General features: G+C 30.9%; 1 protein-coding gene across 1 annotated transcript in view; it reads left to right on the top strand.

Annotated features, from left to right (window-relative positions):
* LOC125077609 overlaps positions 1–23510 on the top strand; it is a 70456-nt gene extending 46946 nt beyond the window's left edge. The window contains exons 2-7 of the mRNA XM_047689582.1: positions 4996–5358; positions 12573–12690; positions 18819–18988; positions 19831–19902; positions 20790–20872; positions 21847–23510. Coding sequence (XP_047545538.1) covers positions 4996–5358; positions 12573–12690; positions 18819–18988; positions 19831–19902; positions 20790–20857 — 791 coding nt within the window. The 3' untranslated portion in view covers positions 20858–20872; positions 21847–23510. The remainder of the gene's footprint in view (positions 1–4995; positions 5359–12572; positions 12691–18818; positions 18989–19830; positions 19903–20789; positions 20873–21846) is intronic.
* Positions 23511–26385: the final 2875 nt, after the last annotated feature.

Genomic DNA, 26385 nt, shown 5'->3' with positions numbered 1-26385 from the left:
TATGCAAAATTTCGTGATGCAGGGTCGACTTAAGTGAAGACGATACCAACAAACCAACTAAGAAAATGTTGTACAAGAAACAATAAATGATACAAAGGAAAAACTATTCAAATTCGTTCTAATAGCATTGTAAAAAAAAAATATAGCTTAGCAATTTACTTCGAAATGAACGATATAAAACGGAAATAATAAAATAATGGTAAGGAAACATCAGCGTTCATTACGAGATGAAGATATTTCTCGTGTGGCATTTCCTTGTTGTCTCGACTCCATTATCTGTCGAGATAAATACTGTCGTAACGAGGAAAACGCTTTTATTGCATTATAATTATAATAAAGAAAAGCGAATGTTCCACTTTTTAATAAGGCTTCATTAATGGATTTATTCCACAAATATGCAGTGGTTTGATTGGGGCGAAATAATTTATATGTATAATTTTTCGTGTTTTAAAATATTTGCGTATCGATGATAATGTGGTTATTATACGTTGGAGAAAAAGTTACTAAATTTATGACGTTAATCATAAAATGAATGTTATTAGTGAATTATTTTTTTTTATCGAAGGATAAGTCTTTTTACTCAGGTACACAATGTGTTCTTAATTTTTCCACGTCTTAAATAATTTAGACAGATTTTTGATCAAAATATAAGCATTCTGTTTAACACTTAAAGCATTTCATTTAGACATGAGTCAGTCAAATTTCAACAAAGCCTCAAAACCAACAAAGGTAAAAAGAAAAATATACATAAACCTTATTAAATAAAATCAACGTTGTAAGTAAAAAATGCTTATTTGCATGATTCGGTTAATTGATGCGTAAAAAGGGGAACTACGTTAAAAATTTAAATTTGTGTAAAAATTGGGACGAAATTTAAATAATAAAGGCGGTCGACACGATAAATGACAGAGTAAAAGTGCGATCGTTACTGTCAGATGCATGTAGCTCTGGCAAAGAAAAGCCGTTATTAATAGCTACTGGGCAACCCTGGGGTTTCCGCAGGGAAATAATATATCGCGACCTTTCGCTACTACGCTCTTGGAAATGTGAAGCAAAGTAAGGGTTGTGGCAGACAGTCAAACGAGAAATTGGATCTTAAGTCTTATAAGAATTTATTTCTTTTAGAAATAATGAAATAATGATTGATCACTCGTTCTTTAATACAGAATGTATCGAACTGTAGCGACAAAGATTATATATGTCAAAATTTGGTCCAATTAATTATATAAAAAATAAACTAATTATTCATAAGATTTCAATTTTCTTTGGACTTCACATTGTTTACTTTCATAAGCCGTAATATGGAATATGGAAGCGCACAATTCTTTGACCTTTGACCAGATTCAGGCAATTGTTTTCTTTCAATTATGGAAAATTGATTGGTTTTCGTATAAGTTAAAATTACTTTTATGCAATAGATAGGTTTACAGAGATAGGTCTCTGTAATACCCTGTAAGTAAAATATATTACTTGACACCTAAACAAAATCGTATTACTTTTTGTGACACGTGGGTTGGCGAACGAACAAATGGACCACCCGATAATGGTAAATAATGAGAACTGCTTATTGACATTGACACCGTGAGAGCTTTAATTGTACTGGCTCACTAACCCATCAAACCTGAACACAATAATACTAAGCATTTCTATTTGGCAGTAGAATATATTATGTTGAGTGGGTGGTACCTAATCATGAAAGATATTCAAGTGTTTGATAAAACGAAATATACGACCGAAAGCTTCTGGTTCTTGTAATTGAATCCTTTTTAGTAAAACTAATCGCTTGATTTGTTCTAAACTATTCTGGAACTTCTCAAAGAATGGGATTTAATTCAAATCGATTTTTGACTTTCCGAAAAAACGGAATTTCAGTATCACTACTCTACTACTGATGTTCAAAGAGGTTATATAACCTGAAATTCAATTAATATTAATTGAATTACTTTATATACAAAACTACAACTTTATATTATTCATGGATAAATACATAATAACTGAATTCAGTCTGGTGATAGATATTAAAAGCTGGAACTAAAAGACTTTTTTTTTTAAATAAACCCCACAACAGTCTAATTTTAATAACAAAAGAATATTATTATGAACACAAGTGATATTTAAAACTAACTGTTCTCTTTAAAAGTCAAACATTATTAATTAATGAAGTCATATAAAAGGGTTCGCAATGGGATTTCAATATACAAGACTTACCTAAATGTTCTTTTTTCTTCATCTTTGGGCGCTCAGACGGAATTAAATATAAATAACATCGAAGGGTCTGCCAGGGTTACGGAATCAAATTAAAAAATAATATGACGCTCGTGCCCCCATCGCGTTATTTGTTGGTATTTTGGATAAGTCATTTTTATTTAGCTCACCCTTTTCCTATTTTCGACGGTGATGTAGAAACAATAAGCTCACAAGTTCTAGAAAAAAATATTCCCTATATTAGAAATAAACATACATTTATTTTTAATTTCTACTCGGGTTATTTTATTAAAAAAAAATTTTAACTAAATATTCTTCACGTAGAATGTTTGAAGTAAATTTTAATTCAGTATTCTGCGAACTATGCCTTAACGTTTCATAATACACCTGATAACCGCTTTGAGGAAGCTATTGTCTACATAACAGTAGTGAATCCTCGCACTCCTAATTTCAAGGGTTCATATGCATGCCTTATCTTAGACAGCAGGACGTTGTAATCTTAAACCAAACCCTCACTACCGGACTTACCGCACCCCGGTTGATGCCGGTAAATTGCCAGTAAATACACACATTGCGTGTTGTAAACCGCTTTGAGAACTCATGCAACATGCACACCTGGTAATGTATACTGACTTCGACGTACGCTAAATATTACAAGCGTAGCCGGTTTCACGTAATAGAAAGCATTCTACGGTTACCATAAGGTTTAGTTTTGTTATTATTTTAAGTGTTAATTTGGGAATATTTCCATTTACTTAAATTTAAATAGTTTAAATTAATAATAATCCTATCGGTATCGGATCGGTAAACCTAGAATTTTTACTTATCTCATCATTTGAGAAAAAGTTAAAATTAATTTCAAACTGACTCTAATTTTAATAAACATATCGTTTTCGGCTGCGTATGTATTATATTTTTAAATTTAGAACGTACTTCTGGAAATATATAAAAATATCTAAGCATAAGAATCCAAGTGGACAGTCAAGCAGCTCTGGCGCTTATAAGATACATGTCGAGAAATTGTGAAAATTCAACAATTCCCACTGGAAAAGTATTCCCGCTGGATTTTTCTAAGCACTTGACACGTGACACTCGACGAGATGCTGACACAATCATGTTATAACAACGGCTTATACGAGCCACATATCTGACTATTCACGTCTGCTGACCGGAAGATTTATCTAAATATGACAGACTCGCTCGTTAGTGCGGATTCTGAACTACAAGAGCTCTTGAGATCCTCTCTGATATATTTCAGCAGATTTTTGACATGAACGTAGTCGTACTGTTAATTATATTTCTATTTTATTAGGAATACTAGTAACAAAAGCTTGTGCTTAGCAGTCAGCAGGTATCTTCGATAATAAACTTAGTATTAATAATGAATAAATCGTTACGTTCACGCAGAGTTGGCTTTGTATAAAGACTATATTTAGTTTATTTGAAGATCTATTTTATAATAAAGTACCTAAACATATGCACTAAAGTGGATTAAAATTGCTTTATTTTTTAAAATATTAAATGGCCAAAATAAAAAAGTACTATGAGTGACAACTTGTCAGTTAAATCACGTAGTTGACAAGCGCTTCCAAAAATATTCATTCATCAATTCATCATCTGATACTCAAATCTATTTTCACTTTGTCATTTCGGATATCCATTGATTTAATTTTAAATGTAGCCTGAATTTTTATATCGCATTCACTTTTAAGTAGAATCGAGGATGAATTTAAATCAGCTTTCAACAATATTGACTCGAGAATTGCATAAATATTAATGCCTCAGGAAGACTCACGGCTGCAGATTAGGTGTAAGCCATATTTGACTGTAAACTAGAAAACTTTGGAACACTCTATGTTAATGTGCTGAAGTTGAAATTCTATCTACCTAAACAGAATGTTACTGGAGAAAACGAACCGTTAAACTAATAGACATATCTATTATTAAGATGTATTACTCTAGGGAGTATTTGTTGATGTGACTTTTTAATTTATTTAATATCTTGAATCCCCAAAATACGGCAAAACTTCATTTTAAATATCCATATATAAGTTTGTAGCTTTAAGAATACACGAGTACTATGAACTTATAAAACGTCGATACAAAGTTCAAACGTGCATGTACTTAGCCTACTTAGCTAAAGTACATTTTGATATTATAATCTTAAAAATGTCTTTCAAATATTGTTTGTTAAATTAATAATGATTTCGCGTAATTTTACACGCCCATGCTTTAAATCGAATCATCGTATAAAACCATTTTGATTTAGATGAACATTAAACTGTTTACCATATTGGGGAAAGTTCTGATGCCGTGTTGATGTCAATATTGAATTTCCCTATTATTATTGACACTTCCATTAATGTGCTGCCGGTCACGTGGAATTGTTTTTGTTTACACGAAAAGGGAATATTGTAAATCAATGTTATTTACAAAATAAACATTAGACCTATAATCATATCGTATAAATATATAAAGGTTTAGTAGTGAACTAAAATTATGTTTTGTACTTTGTTTTTCAATGAGAATATAAGCTTAAGATTTAGTTGTTAGTTTGAAGTATTTCTTCTTGGTTTCAAGAATATAAATAGTTTCTCTTCGTCACTTGCCTATTTATCTGAAATAAAATATATTCACATCAAGTTGTGTACAAGTCGTTAAAGAACACTGAGTCAAAATAAAGATACATTAGAAATAATATTACTTAAGGACAGCAACTCTCGAAACTTTAACTTTTGGGTACCATTGAATCAGAGTTCGAACTAAACAATGAAATCTCTTTTGTTACAGGACTCAATGCTGTGAAGATAGTGAAAGTTGTGGTACCAGAAATAATTCAATACGGTGTACAAGACGCCGTTATATTAGACTGTGATTATACATACGGTAATAATACTTCAGGGTTAGTAGTGAAATGGTTCTTCAAGAACAAAGCGAGGCCTGTGTATCAATGGATTGCGTCACAGAAACCTCAGGATATGGGAATATTGCGAGGTCGAGTCGATTTGACGTATCGAGCTTCAAATGATCCTTTAAAAATGCATAGGGCGCTTCGTATAGTGAAACCGAACACGGACATTTCGGGCGACTACACATGTGTCGTGTCGACATTTATGGAGGAAGATTCAAGGACAAAACAAATGATTGTTTTCGGTGAGTGTTTTTTTATGGCTTCTGTAATATTTTATGTGTTTTATGGTAGATTCGAGATATTCGAATGTTTCATCTTCTACTTAAAATAGTCATTTTATAGGAGTCTTAGTTGTCATAAAATAAAATTACAATTGATTTTGAAAATAAAGTTTATCAAATAAAATCTAAGCCAAAATTAGTCATTTTGTCTAAAAATTATCATTTTAAATACTACAATAATAGCATAAGAAATATCATTAAGAATGCAATAAATAGGTAATTGAAGTGCTATAAACGTTAGTAGATTAACCATATATCAGTGTTATTATTATTATATTCTTATTTCTCACATGATTTATCTGAGGTTATCTATTTATTTTTGTCGAATACAACATAAAAGAAATAATGCTTGAAAGCATTTTAAGAATAGATAGGAATATACCCATTTAATTCACAAATTAATTACACCGTCTCATAGTTTGTTTCAAACTTCATCAACAAAACAAAGACAACTGACGCTTTCAACATATTCTCACCACTTCCCTTTCCTTATACTACTTCCTGTAGGTTTTTTTAAGACACTACAAAATATCGTAAGCCAGCATCTGTTGATCGCACACTTACGAGTATCTATACAGCGGGTATCTCTTTTTATGCAGAACAGTTGTAAGGCTTCTGGTCAATGAAACAAATGGCTCATTATTTTCATCGCGTTTGCGATCATAAGATTACAAGATATACCTACATTTTGAAATAAACTTTTTCAGTATAGTTTATATTTAAAAATCTTTTTCTCCCAGAAGTTATTTTCGTCTTCCGAGAAATAGAAGCTCAGCTGTAATATAATTAAATATATAATTATGCGTCATCCGGACTAGATTGCTCCAAGCAACGCTATAAGAGTAGCTAACCAAATCTAGAGTAACAATTCCGTCTTCCTTAGCGCAAGCATCGTTGACGATTTTAATGTAGCATTAGAGGCAAAAATACACAACTAGGTGGGTAGCTAAATATATCGGAACAATAACATGCGTTTTTATGTTAACGACACTTATAATTTAAGCACTCTAATAAGCAGCATTATTAAAATTATGAAACGGATAAAATGGTAACGTTCCCATTTCGTCGTTCAAATTGATATTCTATTTTATCTAGTGGAATTAATTTAAATAAGTGATTCATAATGAGTCACAGATACTGAAATTTCGAAAGCACTTCACTGAATCTGCACTGTCCATTAATATAACATTCAAAAACGTATTTTAAGTTGGCTCTTCGTTTGATCGTTTGATATTTATAAAGCAGTAGGTATATAGTCTTTGTACCTACATTCACGCAAAAACTAATAATACCTTTGATATGTAAATCATTGAATGCAGTATATAATTACTTCAAAACAGGTACCTATAGTCTATTATAGTTTACAAGTTGTATGCGTTAATAAAATGAAACCGTCGGTAAAAAGGTTTTCGAAAACATATGCTGTAAAAATCGATACTAAACATAACATAACATAAACCGTAGCGTACCGGATATTTTATATTATTTAAATATACATAATATAGTTAAGTCATATGAAAAATTATCGAGCAATTTTTATTATTATTTTATTTTGTTTCCATAGACTTTAAAGCCGAAACAGTCCATCAAGAATAATCTCTCTAAAAATATGTAACAATATAGTAGTATGAGCATAGTTTCATATATATAACATATATAGTAGAAATTTAACGGATAAGTAAAATATTATTAAAGTTTATCAATTAATAAATATTCTATGATATAGTTTGACTTACGATAGACTTACTGTGTGAGCTAACAACATTAATAAAATTATGACTACATTCTTGAATGAATTATTTGGGTTAAAATTTTGCATTTTTTTAAGGCAGCTTTCAATTTATTAAAATCATTCAGACGCAAACGAACTCACTCGACCGTTTATCTGTAGCTGTTTTAAAAATATTAGCAGCCGGTAACGTATACTCAAATTAAAACCGTGACCTGAAGGCTATATTTTTTCCAATACTATTATGTAAATTTAAATCTAGTAATATTTTTCGGGCTCATTCTTTTTCGTTTTATACAAAATTTCCTGTTTAAGCTGTAGGTACTATGATTGTGAAACTTATAACTACTTGACATTAGACGAGATGCGAGTAAACATCATTAAAATCAAGTAAAAGCTGTTTTAGTTCTGTATATTCTGTATTCGTTTGTTTCATTTCGTATTGAATTTATTTTATTGCTCTTTTTAGTGTACCGTGCCTAAAGGGTAAAAGGTGACACTATTACTAAAACTCCGCTCTCCGTCCGTCCGTCCGTCTATCCGTCCGTCCGTCTATCCGTCCGTCCGTCCGTCCGTCTATCCGTCCGTCCGTCTATCCGTCCGTCCGTCCGTCCGTCCGTCCGTCCGTCCGTCCGTCCGTCCGTTCGTTCTTCCGTCCGTCCGTCCGTTCGTTCTTCCGTCCGTCCGTCCGTCCGTTCGTCCGTTCGTCTGTCTGTCTGTCACCGGGCTATATCTCAAGAACCGTTATAGTTGAAATAAAACTAGTTCGTGGTCACGGGCAGACTGTACACTGCAGAACACTGCAAAGTGCTCGAAACGTCGGGATGTTAAAATAATTAATATACGCGATTAAATCCGTTAAAAACTAGTTTTATTTCAATGTGTAATAATCGCGAAAATCTAAGACAACATTACCGTTATAGTTAGACAGTTGAAATTTGCACAGATGATGTATTTCTGTTGCCGCTATAATAACAAATACACATGATGATTGACACGATGATGACATGATTTTTTGCCGTTTTTATAGACTCGCACCTGACCGGTGTTTTTTATTTTATTTTTTAACCTTTGTTATTAAGGATCTATCTATCTTCCTTTTACGCAAGAAATTTCTCAGCAAAATTCTTAATCTTCATCATAAATTCATTATGTCTAATATTTTTAATGATAAAATATACTTAGGTATATATCAAAATTTATTGGGAATTTCGTTCACGATGGCAACATTGCATACGTTGACTTTTCGTCCAGGAGACTTTCAGACAGCTTAAAGATTTATGAACGTACTTTCATGGAAAAGGTATTTAATATTTGAAGTAAAATGTTATACTAGGTTAATATGGAATAGGTAAATGGTGAAAATGTTTGTTATTCTCATTCTTAGTGTGTGATATTTAAGTGATTATATTCAGAATAATCTGAATATGTTGATGTTGGTATTTTGTAATAATACAAAATACCAACATCAGTGAGATCTTATTACATACCGAATAACATTGAGATAGGTAGGTAGATGTTTTTTTTTTTATTTTTAATAATATATAATAGCTAGTTACTATTTTTATACAATTTTTTTTTATTCGTTTATCATTTCGTTTATAAACATTTAATAAACATATCACATTTTTTATATACCAACATACCAATACAAAACTTTAAAGTTGATGTAGTTCACTTGGTGGTAGGGCTTTGTGCAAGCCCGTCTGGGTAGGTAGGTACCACCCACTTATCAGATATTCTACCGCCAAACAGCAGTGCCTACTCAGTGTTGTTGTGTTCCGGTTTGAAGGGTGAGTGAGCCAGTGTGACTACAGGTACAAGGGACGTAACATCTTAGTTCCCAAGGTTGGTGGCTCATTGGTGATGTAAGGAATGATTAATATTTCTTACAACGCCATTGTCTATGGGCGGTGGTGACCACTTACCATCAGGTGGCTCATTTGCTCGTCCGCTTACTGATATCATAAAAAAGTCAACCCACCCACGCAGGTTTAGTTCAATTTAAACTCTCATATCGTTTAATTTGTAATATATTGTATACCTACTTAGTTCAAGTAGCTGTGACGAAATTTGAATATCTTTGAATTAAAGACATATATTATAAGTGACTTAGGTATCTTCAAACTTCTTTAAGTTAGTCAACGTTGACATTGACATTAATTTATCCTATCTCACCAAGCCTATCCTATCTCAGCAGCTCTTTAGCTGCTCACAAAAAAAATCATATAAAACAAATTACTTTTCGTACATATCTGTTTAATATTAATAGACATCGACAAAATTTTACCACAATTTTTTTTTTTTTATTTAGGTACTGTGAAAGTTCATTTCTATGATTGCACGTATGATTTCAAGGACAAACGTTTTATACTACCCACTTGTTTGTAACTCACTACAAGATGGCGCTGAAGCGTATCGCTATATATTTAGAGAAAGATGTCGACTGGTTCTTGTAAATAACAACATTTTGGTCTATTTGACAAATACTTCGTATAGATGTTATAAATTGGAATCAAATAAAACTATAAAGCCGCATGGAAAACCATTTGTGAAAGTTTTGTGAACACTTGACCGTATCCAACGGAGATTACTCACGGAATGTTCCAATTCTCAACTTGGACCAATCACGGCGCGTGGGCGCGGCGTTCTGCCCACGCTTATTAATAAATATATTAAAAGATTAGATATGTTTTGGATATAATATAACTCCATACGAAACAACAAAGTTCGTAAAAAGCAATTTAAAATTCTAGATATTTATAATCAAAAACAAAATAATCTATATTCCCTCATCAGAGCACTTTTGAATCGTCATGTTTTTAACTACTTTAATTTTTATCATATTAACGAGTACCTATAGTATATGAATGTAATTATTTGTTGCTTTTGTTTAAGTTGGTACCTAAGTAACTACTTATAGTCTTAACGAGCAAATTTATTACCAATCCTTTTTTAATATAACATAACGACTTTGAGTCCGAATGAGCTCTTGTTCGGAATATAAGCGGTCACGTATCCCAATATGCCGTTTTAGCCTTTAAAACTTCATTCGCTTTTTGCATTACAATATGACACGATATAAAAACGTTATTTTCGACCAATTGCTGTTTATATATTTTTTATACTTTGATAATGAGCTTATATGCCAAATAGACAGATAGATGCGCCTCCCTTTCCAAAACATCTATCGATTAGTTAAATCTAGTTAGTAGAACTCTTGTATTCTTATTATAAAATGTAATATTTGATTTGTTTTTTGAAGAAACAATATGTGCCGGTGTTGTTAAATCATATAATTTGGCTCCGCCTAAGTCTCTACCTGCGCAGACGCATCGTGTCCGCCCACTGCGCTCTGATTGGTGAGATAGGATAAATTAATGTCAACGCGCCAATCCACTATTGAGATTTATCTCCAAGCGCACTACTTTAATTTTGTTCTTCAAGATCATTTAAATGGAGTATCCCAACTAACATTACAGATGCTAAAGTAAGTTTGTTATAATTTCATGTCTTATATAGTATACAAATGATCGTGCAAAATTGCATGTACGTTGTCAAAGGTACATACACAGGGTATTTTAAAGTAACACCTGATTCCTTTAACTGGACTTAACCAATGAAACAACTATAACATCGCCATCTTCATTGTGTAGGTATATTATTATGTTTATTTATAGAAAATAACACGATAAATTATAAATTATTACACTATAATATACTTAATTACAAGTTTGAGGGGTTGGTTATTAGGTGTTAGGCAGAAAAAGTAGAATAGTTTTCCTTTGAGTTCAGCTTGCTACATAAAAAACTTCATAAAGAGCAACTGACAGACAGATAGAAGCGAGTTAATTTCAAAAATATAATATTAGTAAAGATTATTAAAAAAAAATACAATATTATTTTGTATTTCAAATGAAGGTACCTATGCAAGCGGTCTGATTTAAATGAAACGGTGACTAGATTAATAATTTAATTTAATATTTAAAACATTTTTTTTATGATATCAAAATTTGTATATTGAGGATAACGTAAAAATATCATACAAATTTTATTTCTAAATTATAAAAGATTTAACGAAATAAAGATAGAGGGTACATCCGAGGGTACATCCGCCTGTCACTTTAATGTTTGATTTGAGTTTATAACAATTAATCTTAAGCTTAAAAGTCAAAGAAAACATTGTGATATCTACATGAATATATTCCAAACTTTTCTTAAATAAAGAGAAAGCCAGCGGTGGGTTAAGTATTTACAGGCCCATACCTGTTACCTACTTAATTTACATAGTCAAAATATCAAAAAACAATGTTTATATCAAATTCTTCCTTTTAACCTGAATAGGGACTTATCATTATTATAATTTACTGTGGGCAGTTAGAAGTCACATTCCCCAAATTTCCTCATTACGTCTAATGTACTCGGATAACTTATTCCGATCCTTTTTCCTGCTCCCCTCTATTTTACGACGGAACCTAAATGTTTCTATCGCCCATAAGATGTGAATATCAAATTGTCTTTGAATATTTTTTCGCTTTGTTTTTAAAACTTGTTATTTTTATCTATAGTAAAGTAAAGTATAGTAAAGTAAAGTAGATTAGCATATTTAAATTCGAATAGTATTATTTAATTATCGTCTTGATATCTGTAAGTACTTATAACATGAAAATAAAAAATCTCTATATCTAATGTCTGTAATGTTTTTTTGTTTTAATTTGTTCGTCAATAACGTGAAAACTATGACTAATAACGCGGAATGATCCTATGGATTAAGCTCTATTAATTTTTGGAATTCCACTGATCCTTCCCCCTTTTTTATATTCTTTATACCGAGCAAAGCTACTATTTAATAAATATAAAGAAAATTAATATTACTTCGTTTCTTTTTAACATAAACCATAATATTATTATGTATACAAACCAACCTACTTTGAAAGTTTGTTTTCCTTTAGCATCTCGTACCTACTCATATAACAAGTATTTATTGATTATATATGTTTTAATTCCTAGAAGAACACTAATCACTACTTATTCTTTATTAAAATAGTCGTTTAATACTCATTTTTAATACGCATTTCAAAATAATAAGTAACTCTGACTGTTTGCTCTTCACGCTTAAAGCGCTTTACACTTTAGTAGGTAAAATTGGTATAGAGATAGTTTGAGTCCCAGAAAAGTACAAAGGCTACGTTATTTAATTCACCTATCTAGGAGGTAAAATGATAGGTGACGGTTTGTGTGCTATATAGGTAAAGTTTTATAAATGTCTTGTGGGTAAACCCGCAGGTTTAGGTAATTTATTATATTATATCTAGTAGCTAATTATGTATGTTCGAAAAATAAATTCAAAACATGTATAACAAGCTCTATTCTATATAATATTATGTTCCGGGAAGTAAGCCTCTAAAATTATGCAACATGCATCCTAACAAGTGTCTCATTACAGTACCGGAGACGAACTTCCGCCTGATCCAGAACAAGACTGATGATGACACTGTGAACGTCATCTGCGCAGCGGAAGGTGCATTCCCTGCGCCGAACCTGACACTAGCAACGCCGGAGAGGTAAGAAAAAAATCCTTTATATGTCCGGTGTGCATTAAAATGTCTCTTTATTTTATTTTTTGCGATATGACTCGCTCGTCGTCTACTTGATGCCGAAAATCTTTAAGCTGTTGGTAAAAAGAATAAAGTTTCAAGTGAATCAAATGAATTGTATAGTAACATACGGAACGAACGAAACATTTGTTTTTATTTTTATGTAAGGTTAGAACTTAAATTATTTAATTTGTATATATATTTAAGACGTATCACTTTTACAAGCAACAGGTTAAAATATTGTTGTTACTATTTTTTATTTAAAAATATATGTTAATTTTGTTTTCAATTAACAAAAACATCTATAATTAAATCCAGGGTTTTATGTAATTTCCATGAATTGATAATAATTCTAATTTCAAAGTAATATTAAAGATTTTTTTTTTTTTTTATTTATAAAGTGATATTTAGTTATTTTCTGGTTATTTGTATATTATAATCAGTTTGAATGTTAATTAATTTCGTTGTTTATTTAAAAAGCGAATCGAAATAATATTGTAGATAGTTTCCTCAAGCAAGAGTCCATTGTCGTATGAAACTATAATAAGTCTTTGATCACTAAAACGTTGTCTTTATTAGTGATGTTTTTTACTAACATAATAAAATAAAAGAAAAACAAAAAATCGCCAACGTCTCGCCAGATGGCCGGCAGAAAATACTTCTTATAACATATTATGGAAGCACTCAAACAAATTTGAGAGGGGAGAAGCTACACTTAATCGTGTTAAAATAATTTATACGCTTTAGGAAAAACGTTAATTTGATATTATGATATAAACATAATAAACGACCCACCTTATATTAAAATAAATCTACTGTCTGTCTGCCTGTTTTGAAGCAAGCTTGGACCCTAGTAGATGTGCGATACTTTTTTCAACCTTTTAAGGAAGTTATTTCGAAGGTTTGGGTAACCATGTGCTCAGCTGGGTTTATTAATCAATAGAACTAATCAGCACATGAGTCCTCTACAATTTCATAATAAAAATCAATTATTTTTATTACGAAATTTTAGCGGACCTTTGTTCCAATAAAAAAAAAAACTTTTATAATACTCAGATTCGTTACCATATTGTACTCACTTTTTTAAATGCTTTACCCTATTAGATATATATTGATAAATCAGTATCATGTAGCTCTTTCAATTTTGTCGCTTGAAATGCTTAATATATTCTACAATCAGTTGGAACATCGTTATATGTAGGTATATTATCAATTTAGAGCAGCATTCGAATATTTTGTTTTCAATTGGCAATTTACTGTTAAAATATTGTCTGTTAATACCGTTCAATTCGGATTTTCCTATATTTAGCGGTCGTTTTTAACGGTATACCGTGCCACAAATAAATTTAATTCATTAACGTTGTTTAAAATTTAAGCGGATTGGTATGCATTGTGTTCACATATATACTGATTCGTGTCGCATTAATAATAATCATAATCAGCGACAACTAGATAGGCTAACCAAGAAAGCATTAAATAATTTTATTACATATTAATTATATCAATTTCGACACTCAGGTAATGTCTCAAGTAATTTTTGTATAAATCTTCCTAAAAATACGAACGTTAAAAAACATATATTTTATATTCAATTAAAAAGCGTGCCGCTTATTAGCTCACGAAATCAGTCGACCGCGAGCGAGCGCGTGACCGCATTCGCTAGAGATTCCTTACGGAAATGATTCAGCGATGCGGTCCGCTGAGCGTGACGTGCTGTGCTATATGTGTTTTCTGCGCATCCTTATGGCTTCAAATTATAAAAAATGGTCTGGATACAATTGGGTTTGTTCAACTTTTGATGCCCTTATCAACAATATTCATATCAAAGTTAGGGTACAGTTTGAATTAATTCATTTGATCGATATTTTGGCACTTAAATTAGAATACGTGAGTCTTATGGTTACAGCTTCAATTGATTCAAACCCAAGCAAGCACCACGGAATTTACTTGTTCTTAATTTGTCTTTATAATTCATCTCGTGTTTGAAATATCAGAGTGTGTGTTTCCAAAATCATTTATCGACCAATTGGAACACTTACATGCTGCAACTTTTATGTATAATAAATACATGTACAGTCATATTTCAAATAAAAATATTTAAAGAATATACTAACTAGACCTAAAAAGTTTTACCTATTAGACTTCATTTGACAATATCAACAGACATATTCGAAAAAGTGTGTTTGTACTCTATTATTTCGAGTATGCGATATAAAGTCTGACCTTATAATTACACGTTTTCGCAAATATTCTTTGGTGAATATCAAAATAATCGACAATTCCCCAAGCTAAAATTGCGTTAAATAAATTAATGATATGAAGTTTCTTACAATGCTTTGTCGGTAGAGATTTTTTTTATTATTTTATCATCTTCATTTTTTTACTTAATAGTCGTACAAAGTCCGTACGTCGTTTTTAAGGTTAGAAACGTATTCAGACCATACAAATAGCTGCTTTAATAATGATATTTAGTTTTCGTGAAAATGTTTATTAAATAAATATAAAAAAAAAAAATGTTTATTTTCATTTTGGTTCTGAAAGCAACACTGACAAATATTTTATTAAAAATGTCTATTATTTAGTATTGAAATTCGAGCGAGAAATGAGCCGTTATTCTATGAATAGGCCTTTCGTCAAAGTTATTGTATTATTCGAGTAAATAATAGAGGATTTCATTAACCAAGCTCCCTTAGTGGTTCGGCTTATACTCAAACAAATATCAGTAAATTCATCAGTTAATGTTTTAGTGATATAGTAGTAGTAATATTGACATTGCAAATGAAAATGTTCATTGAACTATAATTTGAGATAGCATTTGCGATGTAGGGAATGTTTCTTACAGCGCCAATGTCTAGGCGCGGTGATGAATATTTACTATCATTTGTCCGTCCGCCTACCAATACCATAAAAAAGTCTATCAATCAGACAATGATTCGCAACAAGTAATAGACGTCTTATAAATATTTTTTGAGGTAAAAGTTATAAGGCAAAATTTTCCATTATAAAGTAAATTTGGCAAAAAAAATGGCAAAAACTTAAAAATTATTGTGTTAAAATACATACGACGCAATGAACTTACTCTGAACAGCCTTTTGTTTTTACTATGTCGATACTGTGAAAACAACTTTTGTTTAATAAAATTTATTATTTTTTATTTAGACACCTCCTTTTATTTAGACACCTTTTAAATATTGAAATAGAAAATAAATTATTTTTTATTTCAATCGTACTTATAATCTCTAAAATATAACACCGCAATTCCATGATGATTCCATGACAGAAATATGATTTTAAGCTGCAAGATACTGCAGCCACGTAACCACAAACAGCTCCCATTCACGTGATTTCACTTTAATTTTCGGAGCTAGTCACATGACAAGGCAGATGCAAAATTACGTCGACCTCCCACTCCCGTTTTACTTGACCGATCTTAGGAGTCAGCAACGAGTTCAGCTGGCGTGCCAAGTGTCATGCTTAAATGGTCATTGTCTGATGTATGAAGTTCTAACGGTAACACCGCATTGCAGAAATGCTTTTGTGTAACGCCCTCATGAAGCCGTCGCATGATTTAGTTCCAAATTTAATGAAGTGTGGAATATATAAATAATATTCAAGTTAAAGAATAATAAATGATCTAATTTGCGAGCATACTTTGTTCACTCGTGTTTATTTTAACGGAAGGTAAACATCTGTGTCGTGGGTGAGTGAACATATTTCTAAACGCACTCGCTGTCCCAAAAATAGCTTCAAAGTTTTTGGTTGTCGTTTTTCTATGAATTTTTGTTTTACTTAATATAATTAAAACAGTTTTCAGATTATAAGTAATCATGGGCTTTCAAATCCAAACCGACTCAACTCACATTTTATAAAGATAATACTTATTACGTTACAACATTATAATTGTATTTTAATTATATAAACTAATTTAATATAGAAAACCGATTGTAAAATATATTCTTCGATAGTAAATTATTTGAAAAAACTGGAAATATTTAAATACTCCTTGTTCGTTACGAACCGATTGACGGGTATTGTTATATTTTTATGCATAAATAAGTGAAATACCAGTGATGAAATTACGCATAGTTAATCCGTTCGCAACGCTTCGGTCACTAAGAGATGAAAATGGAAATTTCAACTTCAAGGTTCAAATGCGAGGGCTGGGCCGCATTCTATGTAGAAAAGATAAAATACATTAATAGATTATTTTTACCTGGCAATCCAAAGACCCTTTAATAGGAGCATCTTTAAATCATTATAATCATCTAAAAGAACATTCACGAGTGTGATTCGCAATAAAAATTTGAATAGACGATAAATTTCTAAAGAACTTGGCAACGTTCTGGAGGCTGAGATTAAATCCGGTCGCTTTCAACACCTGATGTTACCTGCCAACTTTTCTGTACCTACTGTATGAAATATGCTTGTCCCTATCATCTACAAAATGCTCTATCTTTAATAAAATATCTAAAGTGGGCTATTCGGTGAAAAAATGGGCGAAATAAAATTTTGATGAAGCGACGTGAACACCACCTTACTTTTGAATATTGGTTATAGGATTTTTCACGATAAATGGGAACCAGTGTAAAATGTGATATGGAAAAATATAAATTCAACGTTAAAACTGTTAGGTATATAAACATGAATTTTAGGTCCCTTTTCATATACAGGCAATCGATATTGATTACAAGTTTTGCGCAAACGTCCGAAAATATTTTCGGTGTATATTTGGTAGGCTATTTCCCTAAACCTCAAGTGGTTTTATTGCGGGGCTTCGTATCGTCGAAGGATTTTCATAATCATAATTGGAATTCATGCTAAATAACCGTTTCTATTGAATATAAATTTATCTTGGATTGTTTTAATTTTGTAAACAATTGTAGTTATTTTAGGTTCTTCTCTCGTGCTTACTAAAGGGTACGTAATCTGTATTTGAGATTTTCTTGTTATAGTTTAATTTTAAATTAACAAAAAAAAACGAGTTTGAATAAGCTACTTCTCGGACAAGGTGTATATTTTTTTTAGGACAATTCATTTGATTAAATAATCAATAATGAATTTGCGATATTATTGACCTCATAAAAAAATGTTTTAAAAATGGCTTACTAGCTTTATCAATTTATTCTTTTAAGCATTATATATTCAATTTAAAGGACGACTCGGTAATATTTATGTATAACAAAAGCCAATATTATTATTACTATTTCGTTTATGCAGTTTTTGTAATAATTTTTATCCTAATAATTTTATATTACAAAGTTGTCATATACGATTTAGGCTTACGTTGATCTAAGAATTTATTTGTTACTCACATTCTGCCAAAGAGCCGAGTGGGATACGGGCCTCGAGGCTTGGCCTTTTTACCCGGCCTCTTGGCCCTTTGCTCGGTCAGATTTATCTGCCCAGTCATTGATCGTCTACGGTTTAGTGACAACATCTTGACTTGTGCTAATAATATACAAGTGAGTATTATATAGTCGAAGGTTCAATCCATTAATGTATATATGCCACGTTCTTATAACCAAATAGAGTGCAACTGACTACAAACTGTAAAAATCTTTTGAGCCTTCTTTCTTCTTTTCTTTCTTTTAAAGTTTCTTCTTTTCATTTGATTCTTTTGGACTTAAGCCCTTAAATAAATAAGGCATATTATTCAACACGAGATTATATAGAGGATAAAAAGGCTCAAAAAAGTGGAACTATTACTTTCAGACTGGATATTATATATATGTAATTGTATTAACTGACGTAACGTTGTATTTCAAAAGTTGGGAAGGAGTACTCGCTGTGAAACGTTTCAAATGTTGGAAAAGAGTACCGACTGAGTTTCTTGTCGGTTCTCCTCGGTAAAATCTTTATACTTATTAAGAACCGGTGCAGTGGTATCTTTAGATTTAAAATAGTTGTATAAAATTACGTTTTTGAATGACGAAATTCGAAAGTGTTTGTAAAAGCCTACTCAAAAAAAAAGTATATTTTGATTATTATATGTGATTTTAGATAATATTTAATGTACAATATATTTTACACTTTGATACGTGTGGGGTAATTTTTATATAATTTCTATAATTTACACAAACATTTATTTTCTATAGGCGACTAGACGGCGTGTCTCACAGTCTTAAGTTGGTGAATGGACGGTACTCAGCCGTCGCGTCGGTCACGCTGTTGGATGCTGATTTGCCGTCACCAGCGGAGTTCATTTGCACTTTGCGGATACCACTCGCAAACTACGCGGTCCGGAAAGAGGCTATTTACTATCCAGGTTTGTTATTCCATGGAAAATTATAATAATTGATTGAAATTCGAATTATTTTCAAAGACTTTTAAAATACATAAAAACCTTGAAAAGTTGGTTAACAGGCGTACAATATACCGATAAAATAATCTTAACTAAAATCTTACTCTAACTGCTGACATTACCTTCTAACAATTGCAGCATACCATAAAAATAATTTCCCGTTTTCTTGGTAAACCAGAAATTTTAATTCGGAAACTGGCAATGTAAAGCCCCGTCGACATAAATAGAAAGCTGTTTATTTATTTAAAACAAGCAATTTAACCGTTTTATAAGTCCACGAATGTCGTTAAAGCGGCCGTAGGCCTGAAAAGAATAAGGAAATGAAAATATATTTTAGGGTGGGTACAGAAATAACAATTTCGCGGTATAATTTGTGAGCGGGGCATTTAAGCTTTTTATCAGCGGAAAGTTTGTATGCACAGCTATCTAAACTGTAGGGATGAGAAACATTCCCGCAATGGACCTCTTGAATAATTTTATGCTTCGTTAACTCCATTGTAAAAAAATCGGTAATAGAAAAGTAGGGAAGAATAACTTTTAAGATGTTCGTTCAAACAACCATTATCATATTTTTTTGTAAAGAGAAAGCGCAAAGGATTCTAGAATTATCTTTATAATATTGGTCGAGTCAATTTAAGATTGTTTCAATATTGTTATTCACACTTGGGTAAGATTTTTATGATCTATAAATTTATTAATTCATTCAATCGCACTCGTATACTTTTTCGTGTCTAAATGTGTACGATTCGATGATGATGCCAGAATATTTTAAATTATTATAAAATTTATATGTATATATTTAACAGGACCAATCAGCACTACCCCCGAGATGCCGACCGCTGCTGATATGCAATTAGCAGCTGCTGTAGGATCTAAAGGTAAGCTATGATTTAAGTAAAACAATTTAATAACGTGTTGTTGATAGAAAATGCAACTATATTCGTGATTCAAATAAATTAAATTAATAAGAAATAAGTTATTGTGTATTTGAGACATATTTTTCATAAAATATGCATAAGTTTTTTTTCCCTTTTTAATTATTTTGTATCGAAACAATTAATCAATGTTTTATTCTTTTTTAATTAGATATTTTATAATATTTAATATCAATTTGATATCACTTGCGTTATATAAAATATATAACGGACATACGATAGAGCATTTATGTAGTTGATAAAACTATGTCATAGAAGACTTTCAGTCTGTTTTAATATCCTCGAAGCATATATGTACATACATAAGAGAACTATATATAATAATAATCATAGTAGCTTAATTCAAAGAGAAGTAAAATGTTAAAGACACCACACCTTAAAATAAACGACTAAATAATAATCAACAAAGAAAAAACAATAATTGATCAAAGACTCATAAAATATATTTAAATAAAATCCATTTACAAAATCTTGGTACGTCGCAAGCAATAAACCGAACGAAATTGATCTTATTCTTAAATCACTAACAAAGTACGATCTTAAGCAAGTGGTTCGAAAACTCTTAGCAAATATTTAATGTTGAACCCTACACTTACCCTCTATTTACACAATCCTCTTGACGGTGTCGATTTTATTTTATCAATTAGTGCAGTAATTAAGCCAAAGACAAGCTGGCGGATTAAATTTCACAGTCTAAGCAAAATATCCTAACGGTATAATCAAATTAAATTTATTATACATGAGTTGAATATTAATTAGTATTTAATTTCATTTATATTAATCCTTTTTGGTTATTCGATATTGATAGCTATTTAATTTTTTCATTTCAGGTTCACATTTTTATTCAGCAGTAACCATGATTCTGATGCCTGCTTTAGCTCAATTAATTTTATCATAAATAATAATAACAAAGGTAAGCAAACCATATATATAATGTTACTAGCCGAACCTACCGCTTTAACTTTATAAAACTCTACCTGTAGAGCACAAACCATCACCTCCTTCCTGGGACTCAAACATCCATAACAAATTTCATCTAAATCGGTTTAGCAGTTTAAGCGTGAAGAGGTAACAGATAAAGTTCTCTTTGCACCTATAGTAGTTGTATAGAATCCAGAATTGGTAATCTTCAGTAATTTTCGGTAATCGGTAAACCTCTTTATTACGAACACAATAAATCGGTTTAACAGTTTAAGCGTGAAGAAGTAACAAATAAAGTTCCCTTTGCACCTATAGAAGTTGTATAAAATCCAGAATTGGTAATCTTCAGTCATTTTCGGTAATCGGTAAACCTCTTTATTACGAACACAATAAATCGGTTTAACAGGTTAAGCGTGAAGAGGTAACAGATAAAGTTCTCTTTGCACTTATAGAAGTTGTATATATGCCAGAATTGGTAATCTTCAGTCATTTTCGGTAATCGGTAAACCTCTTTATTGTGTTCGTTAGTTTTGTTAATTCCCATCGTGATGTTTCACAAAAAATTGTCAAACTGATCTTTTTGTTTGTGGTTTCATACTGACAGTTAAACTTAAAAAAGCATTACTTACTGGCGCTTACCTAAACAAGTCTGTAATTTATCCTACCTCATGCAAAATATACGAGGCAGGTTTATTTAAAATAAAATAGCCAGTAAGGGTAATAATAAGAACCAGTTTATACCGGTTCTCATATAGATATGTAGATTCTACCGAGATAAAATATATTTATGTATAAGATTATACATTCCGAACCGATGCTAGACTTTCATTTGATTTACTCTATAAGTAGATAATTTAAAACTTCTTACAGGAACTTGATTGTGTTAATATTAACATTTAAAACGTGTATTACTCATCGAGAGTTTTGAAGCGTTAATGTCACTTTAAATTGTCTTTTTTGTTTCAGATATCAAATCATTACGAACAGCATCCTTAACGTTTGTCATTAAGCCTGCAGTCAACAATTCATCATAAGCATGAAACTGAACCAGATCTCTAGTCATAATATCCAAAATTTCACCAAAAACTCCAACACACTCTAAGTGTGTTCAAACACTTCCTTTCAATTGAAGTTTAGCTTCTGTGTCTACATTAAACGCGCTATCTGTAATGTTAAGTAAGTAATTTAGGTAAAAAAATTGTACAGCTCTATTACGTGAATTTTCATACTTAAATATTTTTCTTAATAAAAAAAAAATGTTATAAATGTAAATAGCGTTCCCTATTTATATTGAACTGTAAAAATGATGTTTGTGTAGATAGAGTATTATGAGGGCCTAAGATTGGACGTTTTTTAAGTAGACAATTTAAATATAACTACCGTATTTGTCAAACCGATACAGATGACTGGTATCGGAATTTGGTCCCATATTCATTATCATAAAGATGAATTACGATAATTTTAACACATTTTTTTGTGGGACGTAGGACTTTATAACACGCCCATATTTTACTTGCTTATCTGAACAATATATACGTAAGAATATACAGTTTAACGATTATATGACAATTACTCGAACAATAGTGAATAACTTTATTACGGCGTCGTATGCACGTGATCGTTACACATTGCATGTTTTAAAGTCATGCATATATGATTCTAGGGTATTAGGATCTTATCTGAACATGTAATAATAGCACGATACTTTGTTTATTAAACTTCCTTTATACGCTTACATGTAACTTCGAGTATTTCGATATTCAAAATCTTATCTTTTTTATAGTTTATTACGGTAATATGTATTCTTCAGAAATAAATATAACATAAGCTTAAATACACTTTTATATTAGTTACCAAAGAATATTTAGTTATTAAATAATAATGAAAATATTATGATCGAGGTTCAATCTAATTTGTGAAAAATTGTGTATAGGTATGAAGAGATCCGTCTCAGGTTTAAAAACGGCATAATATTTAGTCAACATTGATACCAACATACATTCAACATATAATAATCTAAACAAATATAAAACTTGCATGTTCTTAATACTTACATCAAGCAAACAAAGTAAAACAAGTATATTATATGTATGATTTAATCTTAAACATATTAACATAGTAACATATGTAATGATTAATCGGGATTGTGTGAAACACAACGTGTCTACTTAAAAAACGTCACTATTGTTTTTTAGATAGTATTTATGTTAAATCTATTTTCACCAAAGGTATTTATTAAAACAAATTCAATAACGAATTTCAAATTCAATTATCGGATGTTATCAATTAAAAATTGTGTACGTATGTTTAAAGCGCTAAGCCTTACCGTGCTTCGAATTTGTATAATGCACTATTCCAAAGCTTTTTTTAATATGACGATACCAAAATTTAAATTATACAATTTATGTATATTGTACTACATCGTACAGAGTCCGCGAAATTGATTCAGTTAATTCGAGGGTAGAAAGCTCCCTTCAAAGACAGGGTATCGCGTTTGTTTCAGATTAATTTCTTATATTATAATTAACGATTCTATAATTATGAATTTATGGACAATATTACGTAAATCTAAATTAAGATTTCCGCCCTTATTCGTTAACTGTTATTAAAATTGAATATTCATTATTGTTTATTAACTAAATTAATTTTGTTTTTTTTTGTTCAGTATTTTTAATACTTAAATAAATATTTTAAAACTTAATTGGATTTTTATATTTCAAGTATCTTTATGGACAAAAGTGATTTCGATATTTTTATAAAAATTTAATCGTTAATGAATAAGGGCATCTGTAAATATTTGTATGAAATTCTCATAGAGTAAGGTGTATTTTGTTAATTTAAGTGGAAATACACATTCACTGTGCATATTGCCGTTTATGGATAAAATCCACTCAGGACATTTGTGAAGTTTCTTAAATAAATGAAGCGGTCGTTGTGTACATGTGTATTTATTTTCCGTCACACCCCTGACACCTCCCTACTGCTATACTAAAACTAACCACACATCGATACGATACTACAAACAATTTTTCGACGATATTTATCTAAGTAAAAACATATGTTTTCCATTTTCTTTTTACATGATGACGATTATTACCGGATGACAGCTGACCTTTACTCTGACCTTCGGCTTTCTTTACAAATCAAACCACTAATATACCGTCTGAACATTAGTTGTTCAAATATATTAGCATTGTTTGCTTCTCTAGAAACATCTACAATATTTATTGCAGCTATTGTTCTTGAAGTAGGACTACTTGTAGATCAAACATGACGGTTTCGACTGAAACGGATATTATCAGTGAAAAGGCAAGACACTTGTACAAATAGGTCAGGAAATTGATACTCCAGTACAGTACAGTACTAACTAAGCTGGCTAATTTTAGCATTAAAACGATTGGCTTACAACAAGTACTTATCTTATATAATCTGAAGAGGTCAAAATTGATTCTTTGTATATAGGGAGTAATATCAGGAATCGAGATGGCCCAGTGGTTAGAACTCGTGCATCTTAACCGATGATTACTGGTTCAAGCCCGGGAAAGCACCACTGAATTTTCATGTGCTTTATTTGTGTTAATAATTCATCTCGTGCTCGATGGTGAAGGATAAACGTGAGGAAATCTGCATGTGTCTAATTTCAACGAAATTTTGCATGTGTATTCACCAACCCGCAATGGAGCAGCATGGTGGAATATGCTACAAACCTTCTCCTCAAAAGGAGATATTATATACCGTTTGAGAATAATTAAATGAAAATGACAAAATTGTTATTAAAATCCCGTGTGAATTAAAATAATACCAAAAAAATAGTTAATTAATATTATATAAAATCATATTCAAAAGAAAGAGAAAGAGTAATGGAGATAAAGGTAACCTGGAGGAATGCTTTTTTCTTACAGACGATATCTGCCAGTTAACTCTACTATAAGCCGCGTCAAAGAACTTCGTTCCAAAAGAGTTTATTGAAAGAGAGATACATTGTTCCTGACTGATATAGGGTATAAAAAATATTTAAATCATATAATTTTCTTTATCAATAAATTCCACCCGTGCAACCGTCAAGCCGATCAAAGCCAATCAAAGGTATCGTAATATTGCTTATAGAATTAGCAAAAGTATTTTTGTTTGTAACGAATAAAGCTGCTTCTTCAAAGAGCGTCACGAGCATCGAGCTGACACATGACAACACAATCACCGATGCAATTGACAAATGCAAACAGCATATTTTATATCGCGTTTTCGTCGAATCAACGAAAGCTACGTATCAAGATATATACCTTATTAATAAATGTATAATTAATGGGTAGTTTTAGCAATTGATTTCTCATTTAATTGTAAGTTAAGATTCGAAAAAAAAAAACAAAATACGCTTTTGCTTTGATAATATCCCCTTATAAATATAAATCATTCTGCGACGGGTCGGACACCGTGGGGCACCGGCGAAATTCGTTTAGGAGAACATTATTATTAACGCGAAAATGTTTAGTTTTTTTTTCACGCAGCACCCGGTCAACGTGATTTTGTTAAAGACCTAAGCTTCGGAGATAATATTGTCTAGGCAACAGCAACATATGACTTTTATTCAGTTAATGTTACTAAATAGCAAATCAGTAAAAAAAAAAAAACATAATATTTTTACATCATAACGATTCTTTTATTTTATTTATGTAAGATAGCATTTGAGCATTTCTTACGTTACAAAAATTGTAAATCCATAAACGGTGTTAAATCTTCGTTAGTAATATAGTTCGGATGGTTCTTATGGAATTACCTATATAAACGAAAAATATAATACGTTGCTATATATTGTCGAATTAATTATATTGTTTAAATTGTATTCAGCATAATAATTCTGAGACGGTCCTTTGAAGAGAATACATAGATCTTAACTAAAGTCGCGAGTAAATACTATCAATACAAATATAAAATGTATAAATATCTAGTCGAATACTCGTAGTTCAACTGAGTTAACCTAGTTCCCGCCAGCTAGGTACTCGACTGATTCTCAAAACCAATCAAATTTTGCGTGCGTTCACAGTAGTGGACAAACGATGGTTGAGAAAATGATTCTCATGTGCCACTGAATCTAGGCCTATTAGAATACGACTATGACTAATTAAATGAAATACAACTTAAGAATGTATCGTGTGGTTTCAAATCCATTAGGTATTTTATAAAATTGAATGTTATAGAAAATTCACTCGACGATTATTATTCTCTTGGCGTTTCTTCAAACGTTGAACTATTGTATTTATATTTTATCGGACACCACAAGTAAATAGCAAAGAAAATACTTAGAATTCATTTATGCGTACAACTTAATCTGAAGTAATCCATTAAATATAATTTAATTTCATAATGGAAATCGTTAAATTTTGATTTCTACGAATCATGTATTATGAAATGATCTGCATTATTTGATTTTATTATAGAAGCGTTAACATTAAAGTGATAAATCGTAAAATTAAAAAATACATCGTGAATGGATTAAAATAAGTATAT

Source organism: Vanessa atalanta, chromosome 4, assembly GCF_905147765.1.
Source record: "Vanessa atalanta chromosome 4, ilVanAtal1.2, whole genome shotgun sequence".
In the NCBI taxonomy this organism is placed as follows: Eukaryota; Metazoa; Arthropoda; class Insecta; order Lepidoptera; family Nymphalidae; genus Vanessa; species Vanessa atalanta.
The sequence above is the reverse complement of the archived record's forward strand: the minus strand, read 5'-3'. Positions and strand labels throughout refer to the sequence as shown.